Source organism: Mytilus trossulus, chromosome 9 (assembly GCF_036588685.1).
Source record: "Mytilus trossulus isolate FHL-02 chromosome 9, PNRI_Mtr1.1.1.hap1, whole genome shotgun sequence".
NCBI classification, from domain to species: domain Eukaryota; kingdom Metazoa; phylum Mollusca; class Bivalvia; order Mytilida; family Mytilidae; genus Mytilus; species Mytilus trossulus.
Window position 1 is genome coordinate 68,672,857 of NC_086381.1, and position 18,250 is coordinate 68,691,106.

Here is an 18,250-nt window from a genome sequence, read left to right on the forward strand (position 1 = left end):
ATTTACCGCTCAAATCTTAATGCTTTGCCATGACAACATGTTCAAATTGAGAAGTGCTGTGTATCAAAAACGTGCATCAACGTTTGATAAAAGTCTTTTCCAAAGAGATACATATTGTGTTTACCAATCAACAATTTATAAGGATTCAACTTCGTATCTATATCGACAACGGCTAGCAGATGAAGATGAGGTGCATTTTTAACGACCGTGACTGTAGTTCAGTGGTTGTCGTCAGTGGGGCGGATCCAGAAATTTTCATAAGTGGGGGGGGGGGGGGGTCACTGCCTGCCTAAGAGGATGCCCGATTTCGTCATGCTTCAGTGATTCCCAAAAAAGCAACCAAAGCATTTTTTTTCTCAAAATGGGAGGCCCGACCCCCCCCCCCCCCCCCCATAAATCCATCTCTAGTCGTTTGTTTATGTGTTACTTATTTGTTTTTTTTTCATTTTTTTATATAAATAAGGCCGTTAGTTTTCTCGTTTGAATTGTTTAACATTGTCATATCAGGGCCTTTTATAGCTGATTATGAGGTATAGGCTCTGCTAATTGTTGAAGGCCGTACAGTGACCTATAGTTGTTAATGTATGTGTCATTTTGGTCTCTTGTGGACAGTTGTCTCATTGGCAATCATACCACATTTTCTTTTTTATATTGACTATCCATTAGGGTCTTGCACAGTCGTCCATAGTTTATGTCCTTTAAGGCATTTTGAATAATTTATTCTTATCTAATGGTAATTTATATAATTTTAAAGACACAACATAACATAAATATTGTAAAAAATTGTAAGAATAAAACTATTAACAGTGCCAGTGTTTCGTCTGCTTACAGTAGGTCAGTGTGTCATATGATATAAGTGGCAAATGCAAGTAAAGATAAGATCAGCAATATCTATCATGACCTAAATTTGTCAACTGAATCATCATCTCTAGTTCTGGATAGGACTGGTTAAGGACCTATTATAATTAGATACACCTTCTTATTTTATTTGTTTATTTGATTCTCATTAACATGCACTAGACATATATTAAAGTTGTGTTGCTGGGTTCTGCTGTTTTGATGTTTCCCAAAATACCATTTTATTCAGTTATGTATATAATTCATGGAGCTTTGCACAAAATACAACTTACATTTTGAATTCCATTGCTTTAATTGAAAGCACATTTTATGAAATCTCTGTAAAAGGGACGAAAGATATCAGAGGGACAGTCAAACTCATAAACTGAAAATAAACTGACAACGCCATGGTTAACAAAAAAAAGACAAACAGAAAAGCAATAGTACACATGACACTATATGCAAATGTTTTGTTACTTCTAATAGTTTTACAGCAACCAATGAAAATACATTGGTCACAGATATAATATCATTGTTGTTTATTGTATCAAATAAATAGGATGTTAAAGAAATGAAGTTGCAATCATTAGAGGCTTATGAAATGACTAATCTTACACAACATTTTGATTGGTCATAGTAAAATATCTTGAGAAAATGGCATTTCTCATAGTTGAAGGCTGTTCTACTTACATCCACTCCATTGAACTTTGGTGTATAGCTGTCTCATTGCCAATAATACCACATCTTCTTTATTTCTGTATTAAATGTTGCAAGATTTCTCTTTTTGACTAGTCATTTAATACTGTGAATTCGTTCATTTTTGTGGATACCAATTTTCGTGGATAGAGGAAAAATTGTATTTTTGTAGATATTGGATTTCTGGGTTTGCCAAAGTCAGGATATACATGCCTGTAGAAAATCTGTTGTTTGTGATACATTTTAATTTGTTGTTAAAAGGGAAAAATCAATGACAATAGATACCCAACTAATTATAATGAATCCACATCATCATAAGACCTTTTTTTTAAAAACAACTAAAAATTAGTAATCTTTCAAGATATTTTAATAGTTATCTCCTTCAAACAAGAGACAAACCTTACAATAGCACAATATAATACAAAATGTCTGAATATATAAAAAATAAAATGGACGGATTTTATTAAAATACTAATGATAATCTGAGAATAAGCAAAGATGTATTTAACTTTTCATATTAAAAACAAGCCTATTTTTATGATATAACACCACTACTTAATGAATTATGGATTAAATCACACTTAAATATGACATAAGTTTCTTAATAAGGAAAAATTGTTTCAACAAAATCATTGCTAATTAAGTTATCTTGATATCAAGAAAAATGAAATTTAAAGAATAAAGCTTACAGAAAAGAAATTGAAACTGATCGATTATTTCTTTTTCTATTAAAGTTTATAAAAAAATACAGACATTGTTTTTTAAATTGATTTTTAAATTGAAAATGAGCTGTTTATTCTTTTAATTACACAATGATAATTTTTCAAAATAAAAACAACGATTGTCATATAAAACATAACTTTACTGAATATAATATTTGAATGCATCATAAACATGCACCATAATGGTTGCAAAACTATTTAAACTACCATTCCAACTTATATTTTGATAAACATAATTGATGACTGATTAGTGAGGGCTTTATTTCAGAAGACCATTAATAAAATAAAAATGCACAAAGATAACTTTCAAATAATATTCAAGTTGTCAAGCATGAGTAGTTTGTGCTTTGGTACTGACATGATTTAAATTTACTTAAATTCCTAGTTGATGAATTAAGAAATTATCAAGAAACTCAAGTTCCCAAAATTCCTTAAATGAAAATTTACCTTTTATGAATTGTTATTATTTTTTGATGCATTGTTGGTAAAAAAGCTCCTTGTGTATTTAGATATTTTAAAAACATCAATGGCTTTCAATTTTTGAGGTTTTGAGTGGTCCTAACAAAGGTAAATCTAGAGAAGTTCTTCAGATGTTCCAAAAATATACCCTGCTTTGTTCTAGACTGGCATACTGAGCTTTGTTATTTTAATGCTAGCTTAAACTAGAGGCTCTAAAGAGCCTGTGTCGCTCACCTTGGTCTATGTGCATATTAAACAAAGGACACAAATGGATTCATGACAAAATTGTATTTTGGTGATGGTGATGTGTTTGAAGTTCTTACTTTACTGAATGATTTTGCTTCTTACAATTATATCTATCATGAACTTTGCCCATTAGTAACAGAGAACTATATTTGGTAAAAATTTACATAAATTTACCAAATTAATGAAAATTGTTAAAAATTGACTAAAGGGCAATAACTCCTTAAGGGGTCAATTGACCATTTAGGTCATGTTGACTTATTTGTAGATCTTACTTTGCTGAACATTATTGCTGTTTACAGTTTATCGCTATCTATAATAGTATTCAAGATAACTAAAAACGGCAAAATTTCTTTAAAAATTACCAATTGGAGGGCAGCAACCCAACAACCAGTTGTCCAATTCATCTGAAAAATTCAGGGCAGATAGATATTGACTTGATTAACAATTTAACTTCTCGTCAGATTTGCTCTAGATGCTTTGGTTTCATAGTTATAAGCAAAAAACTGCATTTTACCCCTATGTTCTATTTTTAGCCGTGGCGGCCATCTTGGTTGAATGGCCAGGTCATCGGACACATTTTTCAAACTAGATACCCCAAAGATGATTGTGGCCTAGTAGTTTCAGTGGAGATTTTGTAAAAGATTACTTAGATTTATGAAAAATGGTTAAAAATTGACTATAAAGGGCAATAACTCCTAAAGGGGTCAACTGACCATTTTGGTCATGTTGACTTATTTGTAGATCTTACTTTGCTGAACATTATTGCTGTTTACAGTTTATCTCTATCTATAATAATATTCAAGATAATAACCAAAAACAGCAAAATTTCCTCAAAATTACCAATTCAGGGGCAGCAACCCAACAACCGATTGACCGATTCATCTGAAAATTTTAGGGCAGATAGATCTTGACCTGATAAACATTTTTATCCCAGTCAGATTTCCTCAAAATGCTTTGGTTTTTGAGTTATAAGCCAAAAACTGCATTTTACCCCTTTGTTCTATTTTTAGCCGTGGCGGCCATCTTGGTTGGTTGACCAGGTCACGCCACACATTTTTTAAACTAGATACCCCAAAGATGATTGTGGCCAAGTTTGGATTAATTTGGCCAAGTAGTTTCAGAGGAGAAGATTTTTGTAAAAGATTACTTTAATTAACGAAAAATGGTTAAAAATTGACTATAAAGGGCAATAACTCCTAAACGGGTCAACTGACCATTTTGGTCATGTTGACTTATTTGTAGATCTTACTTTGCTGAACATTATTGCTGTTTACAGTTTATCTCTAACTATAATAATATTCAAGATAATAACCAAAAACAGCAAAATTTCTTCAAAATTACCAATTCAGGGGCAGCAACCCAACAACCGATTGACCGATTCATCTGAAAATTTCAGGGCAGATAGATCTTGACCTGATAAACATTTTTACCCCTTGTCAGATTTGCTCTAAATGCTTTGGTTTTTGAGTTATAAGCCAAAAACTGCATTTTACCCCTATGTTCTATTTTTAGCCGTGGCGGCCATCTTGGTTGGTTGACCGGGTCACGCCACACATTTTTAAACTAGATACCCCAATGATGATTGTGGCCAAGTTTGATTTGATTTGGCCCAGTAGTTTCAGAGGAGAAGATTTTTGTAAAAGCTAACGCCGGACGACGGACGCCGGACGCCAAGTGATGAGAAATGCTCACTTGGCCCTTTGGGCCAGGTGAGCTAAAAATATAGGTCTGAATATTGTAGAAATGGGATCATACACAGTTCATGTTATGGCTGTAAGGCCACAAGTTTTGAGCTCTTACTCTTAAACTGTGGGTACATCATCAATGTTATCAATTTATAACAATCATATCTTAGGTTCACAAAATAAAAATGGAATTTATTCATTTGAAGTATGATGCAAATCTATAAATTCTATGCAGTTAACTTGATCTAACCAAAAAAACAACAGCACTTATTTTGTACATGTTATAAATTGTAAGGGTAAACACACTTCATATTTGTCTTTAAAATATATATATATAGACATTTTTCAAACTTAAATTATGATTTTAAACCATATTTAAAGATTAAAGAAGTTAAACAAATAATTATCACAAGAAAACATTATGATGATAAGGCCAACGTGAAAGTAGAAGTTTTTTTTCTAATTTTCTGAATTTATCCCTTGAATATGAAAAAAATATAAGCAGTCTTTCAAAGAAACTGAGAGACTTGACATCCATGAATTCAGACATGATAAAGTTAGTAAACAATATTCTGTTTGGATTTTCTGAAAATATTAGTGAATAAGCTATTCTATAAGTAATACACTCATGTACATATATGACAAACACACTTTGAAACGAAAACACAACTTAACAAATATTAACAAAAAACATAAAAACTCTTTGTAAAAATATAAATATCTATTGGATTACAACAAAAATCTCCTGTAAAAATAAGTAAATAAATATACTATAAATGCAAATACATGTATTTCAATAAATACTAATTATTAGATTGACTTTATACCCTGCAATGAATTTTTGTTACTAGTCTTTATTTGGTCCCAGAAAAAATGCCTGAATCAAGCGTATTTTATTCAATTATTTTCCTTAACAGGAACTAAAGAGAATTTTTCATTTTTCAGCATCTTTTAAATTTTAATCACATTTCTAAAGTTAATCATTTTTACATCTAATTGCATGATAAAATATCGGGTTCATTTCTCACAGCTTTCTTGAGAGATTTTAAAGTAACAAAATCAATATACTCCTTTTTGTTACATTTCTAAGCAAGGATAGTAAAGCTATCCAATGGGCATACAAGTACAAACCAGGGTTTCCGCTGGCGGTCGCCATTTTCGCAATTTGCGAAAAAATAATAATTGTGGCGATAAAAATTCGTCATTTGCGAAAGAATTTGGCGAAAGAAATATATAGAACGATTTATTTTCCTCCATCTTGTTTATTTACTTTTTTCGAGTTTCTCGGACTTTACCCGATTAGACAATACTCGGAATTCACCTTGACCTCATTAAGGTTTGGATAGAAAATCAATAATCAGCTGATTGCATTTTATAGCTATCGACAACAAAGGACTATATTTATAAAGGTGTTGATTAAATTGTTTGACAAAATGATATGGTTAAATGGCTTCTGCTAAATGTCACATACAGAATTTATTTACCACTTTGCGACGCACGTGTTTGAAGCAAACTTTTGACGTCTCCTCCGCTTTTTAAGATAGTTTAGAAAAGAAAGCTGTTGTTGTGACGAAAAATGTCCAAAAGCAAGAAAAATCTCGGATTTCAAACTTTAATTATCCTTTGACTTAAATATCGGTAATTGATTAGGAAGACGTTTTTAAAGTCGTTTGTGTGACACACGTGTTTCAAGCCTAGTTTTACGTCTCAACTTTTTCATTTACGATGGTCAAGAAAAGAAAACTGTCGTTATGAAGAAATCTATCCGAAAGGTTGGCTCGAATGAGAGTAGCCCTTCAATGTAATGACTACACATGATACGAGGGATCAATTTCATGTGATAAAAGCTTTTGTTTTGTTGTAAAAACAAAACTTCATAGTACAAAAGGGAACATCAGTATTTTTCTTTTAAAGAAACTGTCCCTACGAACTATACTGGTATTATATTATCAAAACATGTCCATTAATTTTGTTATATTCCAGGACGTATATCTTCTTTATTATTAAAAGTATAGTGGCCCAATCAATTAGAAAAGTTGTTTAAAATACAATGAATAGTTTTCCCTTTTAAATTAAAAAAATCTGTTGTTTTAAAGTAAATTTTTAGTGTTTATTCATTAACTTTAAAATAAGTTTGAGAGCATAATCATAGACACAATGGACAAAATCATCTTATTTAAGGGAAAGGGGGAAAGAGGGGGGGGGGTAGAAAAACATGTAAATTTTAAACGAAAAATATAGTTATGTTATTTGGCGAAAAAAATAATAAAGTGGCGAAAAATATATTGTTTTGGCGAAAGAGGTGGCGAAAAAAATAATTGACCCAGGGGAAACCCTGGTACAAACAGTATTAGATTTTATTTGGTTTTTATCCTTATGGTTCAACATTTCACATAGCAACATTTCACTAGATAAAATACATTATTCTAGTCATTTCATTAATTTTCTTTATTACTTATATCTGTTTTAATCATCAATGTAAATTATTTACTAAAATCTTTGAAATATATATTTGTTTAAATCTTGTAATGTATGCTCATAAAAAGTTCATTGCAAGGAGGAAACTTATAACATATAAGATTAACAAGAATGTGTCCACAGTACACAGATGCCCCACTCACACTATCATTTCTATGTTTACTGGACCGTGAAATTGGAATAAATTCTCTAATTTGGCATTAAAATTGGAATAAATTCTCTAATTTGGCATTAAAATTAGAATGATCTTATCAAAGGGAACATTTATACTAAGTTTCAAGTTGATTGGACTTCAACTTTATCAAAAACTACCTTGACCAAAAACTTTAACCTGAAGTGTAACAGACGGACGAACGAACAGACAGACGGACGGACAGAGGGACAAACGAACAGACGCACAGACCAGAAAACATAATGCCCCGCTACTATCGTATGTGGGGCATAAAAAGTAATTAAAATCAATTTGTACGAAATTAATGGGACTTCTCTAATTGTTCAATCATCATGTTTTAATGAATTTTGAGATGCAAATCATCTATAACTTGTAATGTATATAATGCATTACATTTTCCTATAAGTAACAAGACAATGATTATAACATTAACTGTATGCATGTACATGTAGTAGTTTAACAGACATAAGGCATTTACAATGATTTCATGTAAACAAAATTAAATGTCAAGGACAAATAGAAATTAATTCATAGAATAATTTCTTTTCAAAAATATCTGCATGGCCTTATAAAAGTCATTAAGACTAATTTCAAAACAATTACATTATTATAAACTGAATAAGATCAATGGAATGCATTATGGTCTACCAACAGTCTTCAAGAATAAGGTGAAAACTAAAGATTCATGAAGAATATGGTAAATGGAACGCATCATGGTCTTTCAAAGGTCATCAAGACTAAGGTGGCACAGTTCTGCAGCATCTCCACTGATGGAATGTCTTACTTGTTGCCTACAATTATTGATAAAACTTGTTAAGAAATCAGATTAATTAATTTTTCTTCATTGGTCAAGTTATCTAAACACATGTTTTAGGTTTTATCTTTATTGCCAATGAAAATATCCCACAAAACAACATAAGAATAATGTACTGTAGATTCATCATTATTTATTAGATACCAATTTTTCATGTATTTCGTTGGTACAGGTGAACCATGAAATCAAATGTTCAAAGAATAACAAATTTTCTATAGGCTTATACATACACAGACTTTGGCAGAACCATGAACATGAACGTTTTCATTAATCCACCAACTTTGTACCAAAGAGGATAAACTAATCAACAGTACCTTTTTACTGATACAAAGCAGAGGTTCTGACTTAGTGGTTGTATCAATTTCAATACACACATTAGATGTGAATAATACCCCATGAATGCTGGAGACAATAAGTTTGAGCAGTCAAATCCATACAAAGAATGTAAAGTCATTCAAGTAAAAAACACAGGTCACAGTAGTAATCAAAATCATAATTCAAAAGAGGTTTGGTTAGTGAAATACCATTGAAACAGGATCACAGATAAATGAGTGTTTTATAATACTATCATCTTACACAAGAGTTACTCATATGTGAAACTTTATAAGAACTTTGGATTATTTAGTGTAGTGTTTGAATATTTCACTATATTGTATCTCATATAAAAGCAAATATTCACATCATAGTTGTTTTTTCTCTGTAAGTCCTTAACGAAAGTAAATTTTTCACAAGCTTTAATTATATTTTCTGAAAATAGCATGAAATTAACAACATTTTGGCAAAGTAAAGATTTTTTTTTGATTTTTTTATTTAACCCAAACTAACATAGATTAAAAATATTTTAAACAAATATAATAAGCTCCTTACTTGAGATCATCTTCTGTAAGTGTCCCATCTGAGATCATCCTGTTGACGTCTTGGATTCGTTTACATGTTGTACTTATAGCACTTGTACTAATAGCATCCATGCAGGTTCTATAAAATATAAGGTAAAGGATTTATAACTTTCAACTATGTAAGTAAGTTTAATCCCGCTGCAAATGTTTGCACCTGTCCTAAGTCAAGAATCTGATGTACAGTAGATGTCGTTTGTTTATGTAATATATACGTGTTTCTCGTTTCTCGTTTTGTTTATATAGATTAGACCGTTGGTTTTTTCGTTTGAATGGTTTTACACTAGTAATTTTGGGGCCCTTTATAGCTTGTTGTTCGGTGTGAGCCAAAGCTCCGTGTTGAAGGCCGTACTTAAACTATAATGGTTTACTTTTTAAATTGTTACTTGGATGGAGAGTTGTCTCATTGGCACTCACACCACATCTTCCTATATCTATTTCATCATTTAAAACTGCTTGATGGTTCTACATAGAAAGAAGTTGTTTTTAATATATGCACTACAAAATAAGTTCCATGCAGGAAATACAATCTGAACTACATACAATAGTTACTAATCATAGGAAATGTTCAATAAAGAACATCTAAACCTTCCTCAAGATGACATTTCTTTTTATGTAAATTTAACCTTATGGAAGATATTCCCCAATCATATTATGAAATTGAATCAAGTAAATTAGACACCTTGATAATGCAATCTTTTTATGAAGATTTCTTTTAGAGATTATCCATTTTGATTCACTTAGGCTGAAATTAAACATATATGTCTATTTCTGAAGAACTAAAAATTAAGTTGGTGTGACCTAAAATATTGTGTTTACCTCCTGAATATGACAGTCTGTTTCTTGATAGATTCTAGATTCTGACTGTCAGCAAAGAAGTCCTCCTCAACCTCAATCTCTTGTACTTCTTTAGCTTGGTTTACTAACTCATCAAGTTCCTATAGTGATAAGAGTTAATTTTATTTTTGATATGTACTTGGCAAGTGTGATGCATTTATTATCCAGTGTAAAAACAGCAGTATTTGAGTATTTAAACCCTCTGGTTTAGCTTGTTACAATTATCATCCTTAGTGACATAATTTTTCCTTTGTGCTGTTGGCTTGCAGTCTCATTGAGGTATTCACAACATTTCCTTTTGTTCTTATGTAAAACAAATAATAAAATAGATTGTGAAAAGAGATGTCCAAGTTACAAAAGTGGTGACTGATATCAGAAGTTAAATAACTAATTCACTTTTGTGAAATGCTGTATTTCATTTCACTGACAATGTTGTGAATATCTAACATTTCTATTCATTAAAGAATCATACCTCACTTGAATCATATTCTTCAAAATCATCATCATACTCATCCTCCTGATCTGAACATTTACTTTTGTTCTCTATAATAAAAAATAATAACATGTATCGAGGGGTTTCATTATTTTTTTAGACTGGAGGTACTTTATATATTATAAGGGTACCAAATACAATCAGTAAGGGGTCTGGCTAAATGCCCCCAGTGCATGCAGTGGTTGCAGGGCTAGCCCTGGTATGGAAATCTGGGGTAAAGAACCCTTCAAAGCTCTTGAATTTTAAGTATAAATTTAAGACTTAATTTTTTACTAAAAAAAATAGAGGATTTGGGTAAATAAAAATAGAATTGGTCTTTTTTCTAGAGTTACCATCTGATAATAAAACATTGCTTATTGTCTTATCAGTTTTAACATATGTTACAGTATCTTTGTTTTAAAGGCACAAATTTCTTTTATTTTACACTTTATGTACAATGACACCTTCTTAAACCAAACCCTGTTTAAACAGGGAACATGCCTAAATTAAACTCCAGGGTCGTCGGCAGCTGAGTGGTCAAAGTAGTTGAAAAACTGTATCACTAGCCTGTCAACACTGAGGCTGTGAGTACTTATCCCACACTAGGCCGGTAAAGGGCACTGAATGGGACTCTTGTGGATTTGTGCTCTGTATTCAATTTGTACAGACAAAAGTGAGTTTTGTTCAACAAAAATGAGTTCAGTTTAACAAAAGGAGTAGGTCCAGTAAGACCCCTATTTGGCCCCAAAATATAGCAGTTTTATAAAATTGTTACAAAATTTAAACTTTTAGTTATTTATTGGAAAGAAGAATGCTTCTGCTACATAAATATGGTCTGTTTTTGACAATAAAATGCACACTCACACCACATCTATATATATATAGGGTACTAGCATCATTAAGTCATGATATATTACTGAAATCTTCACAATTTTAGCATTCTAGTTAAATTTCAGACCGTTTCCGTCTTAAATGAAAGTAGACGCATTTGTATTCATTCATAATATTGAAATGTAAGTTGTTTTTGATGATAAAACATAACATATATAAAGGTTGAGGATGAACAGGGATGTGGACACTTTCATATTTGATAAAAACCATCTGAAAAATTACAGTTTTTGGCATATTTGACAGATTTTTCATATTTAAGCTTGAATCGGAGTGTTTTTAATGAATAAATCAGTTAAAATCTTTCACTTAATCTAATTGAATCATCTGAGATGAACACTTAAAAGATTAAAAAGTGTCCACAATCTTTCGTCAGATGAACCTGAAATTTGAGGCCAAAATCGGCCCTCACCTGACCTGTATCACATAGTTTAGTAAGACAAAAATGATTTTGTTATGACAGAATTGAATTTTGTGTACAAAAAATTGATTTCGAAAACAAAAGTTCAAGTCCCATTAGGCGCCCCATAGCAGGTGCCCTTGACACCAATCTTAATAGACTAGGATTGTTAGTTTACCTACTAAAGGTAAGTGGTTCTCTCCAGCACTTCAGCCTCCTCAACCAATAATAAACTTATCACCATGAAAAAGCACAATAGTGTGAAAAGTGGCATTAAACACCTATCAATAAATCATTTAAAATTGCTTTATCCAAATCTTTTATAGAAATGTGTCACCTCACCTGATGCAGTTGAAAATTTGGCAAACAAATGTTGCTGTGATTATGCAAATTTTGAAGATTGTGACCTTGAGTATGACATTCTGACTAGTAATGTAACCTTTTGTTCTTTAACAACAATTACCCAAATAAATACATGTGGTATGATTGCCAATGAGACATCTCTTCACAAGACACCAAATAATACAGAAATTAACAGCTAAAGGTCACCATTCAGCTTTCAACAATGAGCAAAGCCAATAATACGTAGTCAGCTTTAAAAGGCCACTTATGACAAATGCAAAACAATTCAAACAAGAAAACTGAAATGAATGAATAGCAAGTATGAAACACAGCAACAAACGACAAACACTGAATTACAACAGGCTCCTGACTTGGGACAACCACTGAATTATAACAGGCTCCAGACTTGGGACAGGCACATACAGATTGTCAATTAATAAATAGCTCCCCTGATTTTAGATCTGTAATCTTGTTTCCTTCAACACCTACCTTCCTCATCTGACACTTCATCAAAATCATCAGAATAGTCTGACATGTTGTCTGCTTCAGGCTTGTTGTCATGGAGATCTAAAAAAACAACAAACCAAAAAGTCATTACTATCAGATGCTTTTCCCCTTCAAAGTTGTTCCATCAGAATTATTGTCATGGAAATGCATAATCAACAAATCAATCTGTCAAATTTCACGACAGATTTCATTTACATATTTTGTTTTGATTGTAATCTTTCTAAAAACAAATTTATGTGAGAGATAATTTTACAAATTAATGTTACTTGTGCAACTAGTCATAATAAATTACTTTCAAAGAAATTCACACTTGACAGAAACACAATTCCTAAAAATCATGGCACTTCTGCCTGTTTTAAAAGAAAGCTGTGGTTTTAAACTCTGCATATAAGTTGAAGGGGAATTTGTAATTTGAAGAAACCTCAAATTTTTGTTTCATTCAATGGTTATGGTTTTTCTTGTATCTAAAGAGTAATAATGAATAAGCATAAACCATTGCTTTGTTTGAGCACAACCCTATGTTTTGACCTCTGCATAAATAGTAGTGTATATGAAACTTCCACAATAGACTTATTACCAGGTTTGTAACAACACAAGCAACACAATGGGTGCCACATGTGGAGCAGGATCTGCTTACCCCTCAAAACCACCTGAAATCACCCCCAGTTTTTAGAGTGATTTCTAGTGCTCTGTCTTTAGTTTTCTATGTTGTGATATGTTTGTCTTTTGGTCTGTTTTTTTTATTTAGCCATGGTGTCTGTACATTTTTGACATATGAGTTTGAATGTCTACCTGGTATATTTAGTCCCTCTTTTTACATTCCAAGATATATTTTATGAATCTTCATAGTAAATGTGGCACAGTTAAATTCTTAAACAAAGAAAATTGCATTGTCTATATTCACAGAATTGCAGCCTGAAATGTATTGCAGTTATTTATTTTAATTCTGGATCCTTGATCTAAACACATAAATCAGAGCATCAAAACTTGCATATAGTTTAGCTGAGGTTAATATCTGTTCTTTGAATTGTTGTTTTATATAGTTTGTTTCATACCTACCTTCATCTGATTTGTCCACACTAAGCCCACTATCTTTCTGCTGAGGAGATCTGGATGGGCTAACTTTATGTTTAATGGCAGGGCTAACTTTAAGGAACTGATGATTCATGCTGGTATTACCACTGTAATCATAGAATATAGTCTATACATTGGTGGACTAACTTTACATTTAATGGCAGGGCTAACTTTAAGGAACTGATGATTCATGCTGGTATTACCACTGTAATCATAGAATAAAGTCGATACATTGTTCAAGAGGTAAACTTCAATTTTTTGAAAATGAAACATAAAATATTCATAGACATTTCTTTGTGTGATTTTTCTCTAAACAAATTTATGGGTTTTAACACAAGGTGATATGAGCCTCTTTCATATTAAGGACAGAGTGTGCCTCTTTCATATTAAGTACAGAGTTAATATGCTTTTATGGACATTCTCAGGTAGTTTCTACAACTATGTATAGTTTCTAAAATATTTGTCCATCCATTTAATTGGAAATGCACATACATATTGCAATATTGACATATGCAAGTTCACATATATATCTGTATTAGAATGTTTTTATGGATAAATATCCTTTATACACAACATCAGGAAGTGTTCTACAACTATGTATTAATACCCTTCTGTTTAAAAGGAGTTGTGCTTTTTGAGAGACTATTCCCACATATTGCAGTATTGAAGTAAATAAAAATGATTATCTCCCCTTAACAAGTTAAATCTGAATTTTATCCGTTTATAAATATCCTCAAGTTAAGTTTTACATCTGTAAAAGCTTTATCATTATCCATCTAGTTGTATAAGTGGAGATGTGCTTACAAAAAACTATGACCCCCTATTCAAATATTGTATATTTGATTATCTCCCCTTAAACTTTTTGGCAAGGATTATATTTCTTTATGCACATGATGAATATTCTACAACTGTGAAAGTTTCATAAAAAATTGTCAAGTCATCAAGAATGAGTGCTTATCAGACTAAGAGAAAGAAAGATGGATGGACAGGGTAATTCTCATGTATACCAATTATGAAAGTCATGGAATTTTAGCAAGCAAAAAAGTAATCAACCTAACTTTTATTTTTTAAATTTTGTCTACCAGTATAACATTTGCTCATACCTTCTAGGAGTTCCTTTTGGTTTAATACTGTTATTTGATTGGTTCATCAGGGATCCATTTGATGAGTCTCTTGACTTTTGCTGTAGTAATGATTGCTTTTCCTCTATGAAATCTGCTAAATGTTTCTTCACAAATGGTAAACTAAGAATCTGGCTTGCGCTGAAAATGTATCAATAAAGTATCCTTGAAAATTTACATAACAAAAAAAAATATTATCGATAAATGCAAATGAAGTCAAGTTCAGATGAACACTGCAAGATGGATATGAATTCCTTATGTTAATTCTATAAGAAAACTAGATCTTTTGATTAAAGTTTCTGATTTATTCATTTCTGACTTATATATAGACTCCATACTTTTTAGAGCTTGACTCATTGTATAAACATTTATTCATTGTGCCCTCTTGTTACCAATACCCTCTAGATATTTGTCATTGATTGCAGTCTCATTATGTTTACCACACATATTGTATTTCAATGTTTTTCTTTATTTTTACATGTATTGTAATAACTGGAGTTCATGATGGTATGAATAGACCCATTAACTGTATACTGTGGATTCATTAATATTCGTTGGATACCAATTTTCGTGGATTTCGTGGGAACAGGAGAACCACGAATTCAAATGTTCAACGAATAACAAATTTTCTAAAGGAATGAGTGTAGACTTTGCCAAAACCACGAAAATAAATATCCACGAATAGGTCAATTTTCCTCAAACCACGAAAAATTGATACCCACGAAAATAAATGAATCCACATAGTGGAAGATATTAGCAAGCAAAATCGGGGGAATTGTGCAAATCGTGATACAAGCATGAAATTCGGTATACAGGTTTTCTAAATGATACTTACAAAGAATCCGCTGCTGGCCAGAAAAAAACCTCATTTTTTCAAGATGGCCACCGCACATTTTGGAAATGGCGTCATAACAAATTCGCCATTATGTGTCAATCCTTTGAAAGGTGTGTTATATGTAAAATCTATTGTTAGATTTGATAAAAAGCAAATGACAGTTCATAAATTACGACTACACAATACATTAATGAAACTTAAGGTGACTTCCGGTTTCAAAATGTCGGCAAAAAATTAAAAAATTTCGATTTTTATGCTTTCAAGCAGTTTTACAAGGGATTTTAATCCTTGAAAGATGTGTAATGTTTAATCAAGTGTAAGTTGTGATTAAACGTTAATAAAAAAACAGCTCCTCAGTACGACAAAATAACACATAAATGAAGACAAATAGGGGTTTCCGATTCCAAATTAGAGGCAGATACGTAGAAAATGTTTTGATAATTTTCACCAACTTAACAAGTAATAACACTATTTGTTAAGTTTAAATGCTTAGTTAGGTTAGAAAGACAGGATGCTCGTCTTATAATTATCTTACAGTTGACTATACAACAACCCGTACAAGGAATGTCAGAACGGTAGCATATACAGTCACAAACACAGCTGGATATTTGACTCAGCATTTCAAAAGATCCTGCCAAGAGGATGCAACGGCAGTCAAAGAAGTCCATCTCGGTTTCCAACTGTCATTGGTTTTTTCTTTCATCCAACCCCAGTGTTCATGACTTGGAAGATTTACCTGTCGAGTACATGAATCAGGATGAGCCAAAACAACTCCCTCTAGATTTACTTCTCTTTTGATGTGCTCTGGAAAAGAACCTCTTGTAGGAAAAATGATTCACAATGCCGCTACTTCCTGGCAAACAATTTAAATCATGCCTCCCTTCATACTTAAGCCAAAAAAAAGTCCTTTACATCTAAAAAAAACCTTCCATTGTTAGCCAAGGTGACCTCTTACTTTTCCCACGACAATTCGATAAAGTGTCATATCCACTGAATGCATGGACAGAAGGAAGAGTAGCTACACAGGGACCAAACGCATTTTATATGTCACGTACATGAAGCAATAACAAGTCTGTATTCCTTCCATAACCTAACCAAAATGTGCTCTGTGTCAGTACTTAGTACCTAAAAATACATTTTACAACACTTCTCATAATCATGCCGAACATAGACAAACAATCGTGTATCTGCTTCTTCATGATTACAAGGGGTAGATAGGAAGTATCCTTATTGAAATTGCAAAGAATATTTTCACCATGAGTAATATACACATTTTTATTAGTCTTTAAGAAACTTGCAAATTTTCGTTCCGTTGTCATCTTCACAGAGAAGACTACTCCAAACCCTTGGTGTTCTACCAACACCATCCATCTGGTGCAAAAACCTAGCCTTAGTCTTATCAAATACAAATGTCTATTCTTGAATACTTATCGATTCAAGGTTATATGTAAGCCAGTATTACATTATTTGCATAATTATCAACTAGGTTTACCCAACTTTGCGCCTGGAATGAACCATTGCTGCCCCGCCGATGATAAAAGTTATCAAAGGTACCAGGATTATAATTCAGTACGCCAGACGCGCGTTTTGTCTACATAAGACTCATCAGTGACGCTTATATCGAAGTGTTTATAAAGCCAAACAAGAACAAAGTTGAAGAGCATTTAAAATCCAAAGTTCCAAAAAGTTGTGCCAAATACGGTACGTCTAAGGTAAATTATGCCTTGGATAAGAAAAACCTTAGTTTTTCGAAAAATGCGTCCAAATTTGGATCAGCAAATTGCAGAATGTTTCAAGTACACCCTGTTGCAGCGATCTAATACCAATATTTAAAGAAACATCCTGCGATAAAGAAGGAGGAGCAGTTTTGTTTTTATGGATAAAGAAATATTCCAAGTAAAAGTACTGTGACAAGAAATGAAAAGTCTAGAAAAGTTATTCAGTCACTTTAAGGTTCTCTAGCTATGTTTTGGACAAAGACGTTTCCAGTTTCATTTTGCGACCAAAATAAGAAGTTGTTATTTTTTATTTGGTTATGAAAAGCAGATTCTCCTTCGTTTTGCATTTGCTTCAAAAGATCAACGTTTTGTTTGGACCAATATCTTGGAGTTTGTTTACATATCTTACGTATTCAATAATTTCCCAAATGGAGTATTGTTTTTTTTTTAAATCTGTCGTCTCTTCTAGAAATGAATTTCTAAACTTGTTCGTCACTTTACAAAGCCTTCAAAGCTGTTTAGAGACATCTTTTTGTGTTTTTTGTAGAGTCTTCATTAGGTCGTTCATCTGTTATAGAATGACCTAAACGACACGATCTTTCAAATATTTCTGCTAGTATACTGACTCCATCCATCCATTTGTATAAATGGGATCTTCGGTAAATCCTAGAGCACCAATATCGCCCTTCACAATTGCATTATTCTGTTTTTGTGCCTGATCAATTGTGTTATAAGAAACAATCAAAAGCATAATACCAAAATCAGAACAAGTTCTTATTTTATAATAGAACGCAAGGAATGAAACTGTGATCGATATGACTCTATTTCTTAAATCCAGTCTTTAAAACCATTGAACGTCACATAGCCATGACATACTTATATATTCTAGTTTAGCTTTCATAATTCGAAATTAACAGTTCAAGCAAAAGACATGCAGTTGTCTGATGCGCCTGTCTAAACCTAAGTACATTTGAACAAACATGAAAAGAATCTGCCGTGCTTGGTGTTGCAATATTGGCTTAAGTAAGATAACATGTCCATCCCCTATCACGCA

The 18,250-nt window shown here is 32.1% G+C and overlaps 1 protein-coding gene across 1 annotated transcript in view; it reads right to left on the reverse strand.

The window, feature by feature from the left end:
- Nucleotides 1-18,250, reverse strand: part of LOC134684900 (calpain-3-like) — a 60,642-nt gene that overhangs the window by 27,767 nt on the left and 14,625 nt on the right. Inside the window, exons 12-18 of the mRNA XM_063544217.1 lie at nt 14,626-14,784; nt 13,508-13,629; nt 12,431-12,508; nt 10,312-10,382; nt 9,822-9,940; nt 8,977-9,084; nt 8,018-8,086 (exon numbers count right to left, since the gene is read on the reverse strand). Coding sequence (XP_063400287.1) covers nt 8,018-8,086; nt 8,977-9,084; nt 9,822-9,940; nt 10,312-10,382; nt 12,431-12,508; nt 13,508-13,629; nt 14,626-14,784 — 726 coding nt within the window. The remainder of the gene's footprint in view (nt 1-8,017; nt 8,087-8,976; nt 9,085-9,821; nt 9,941-10,311; nt 10,383-12,430; nt 12,509-13,507; nt 13,630-14,625; nt 14,785-18,250) is intronic.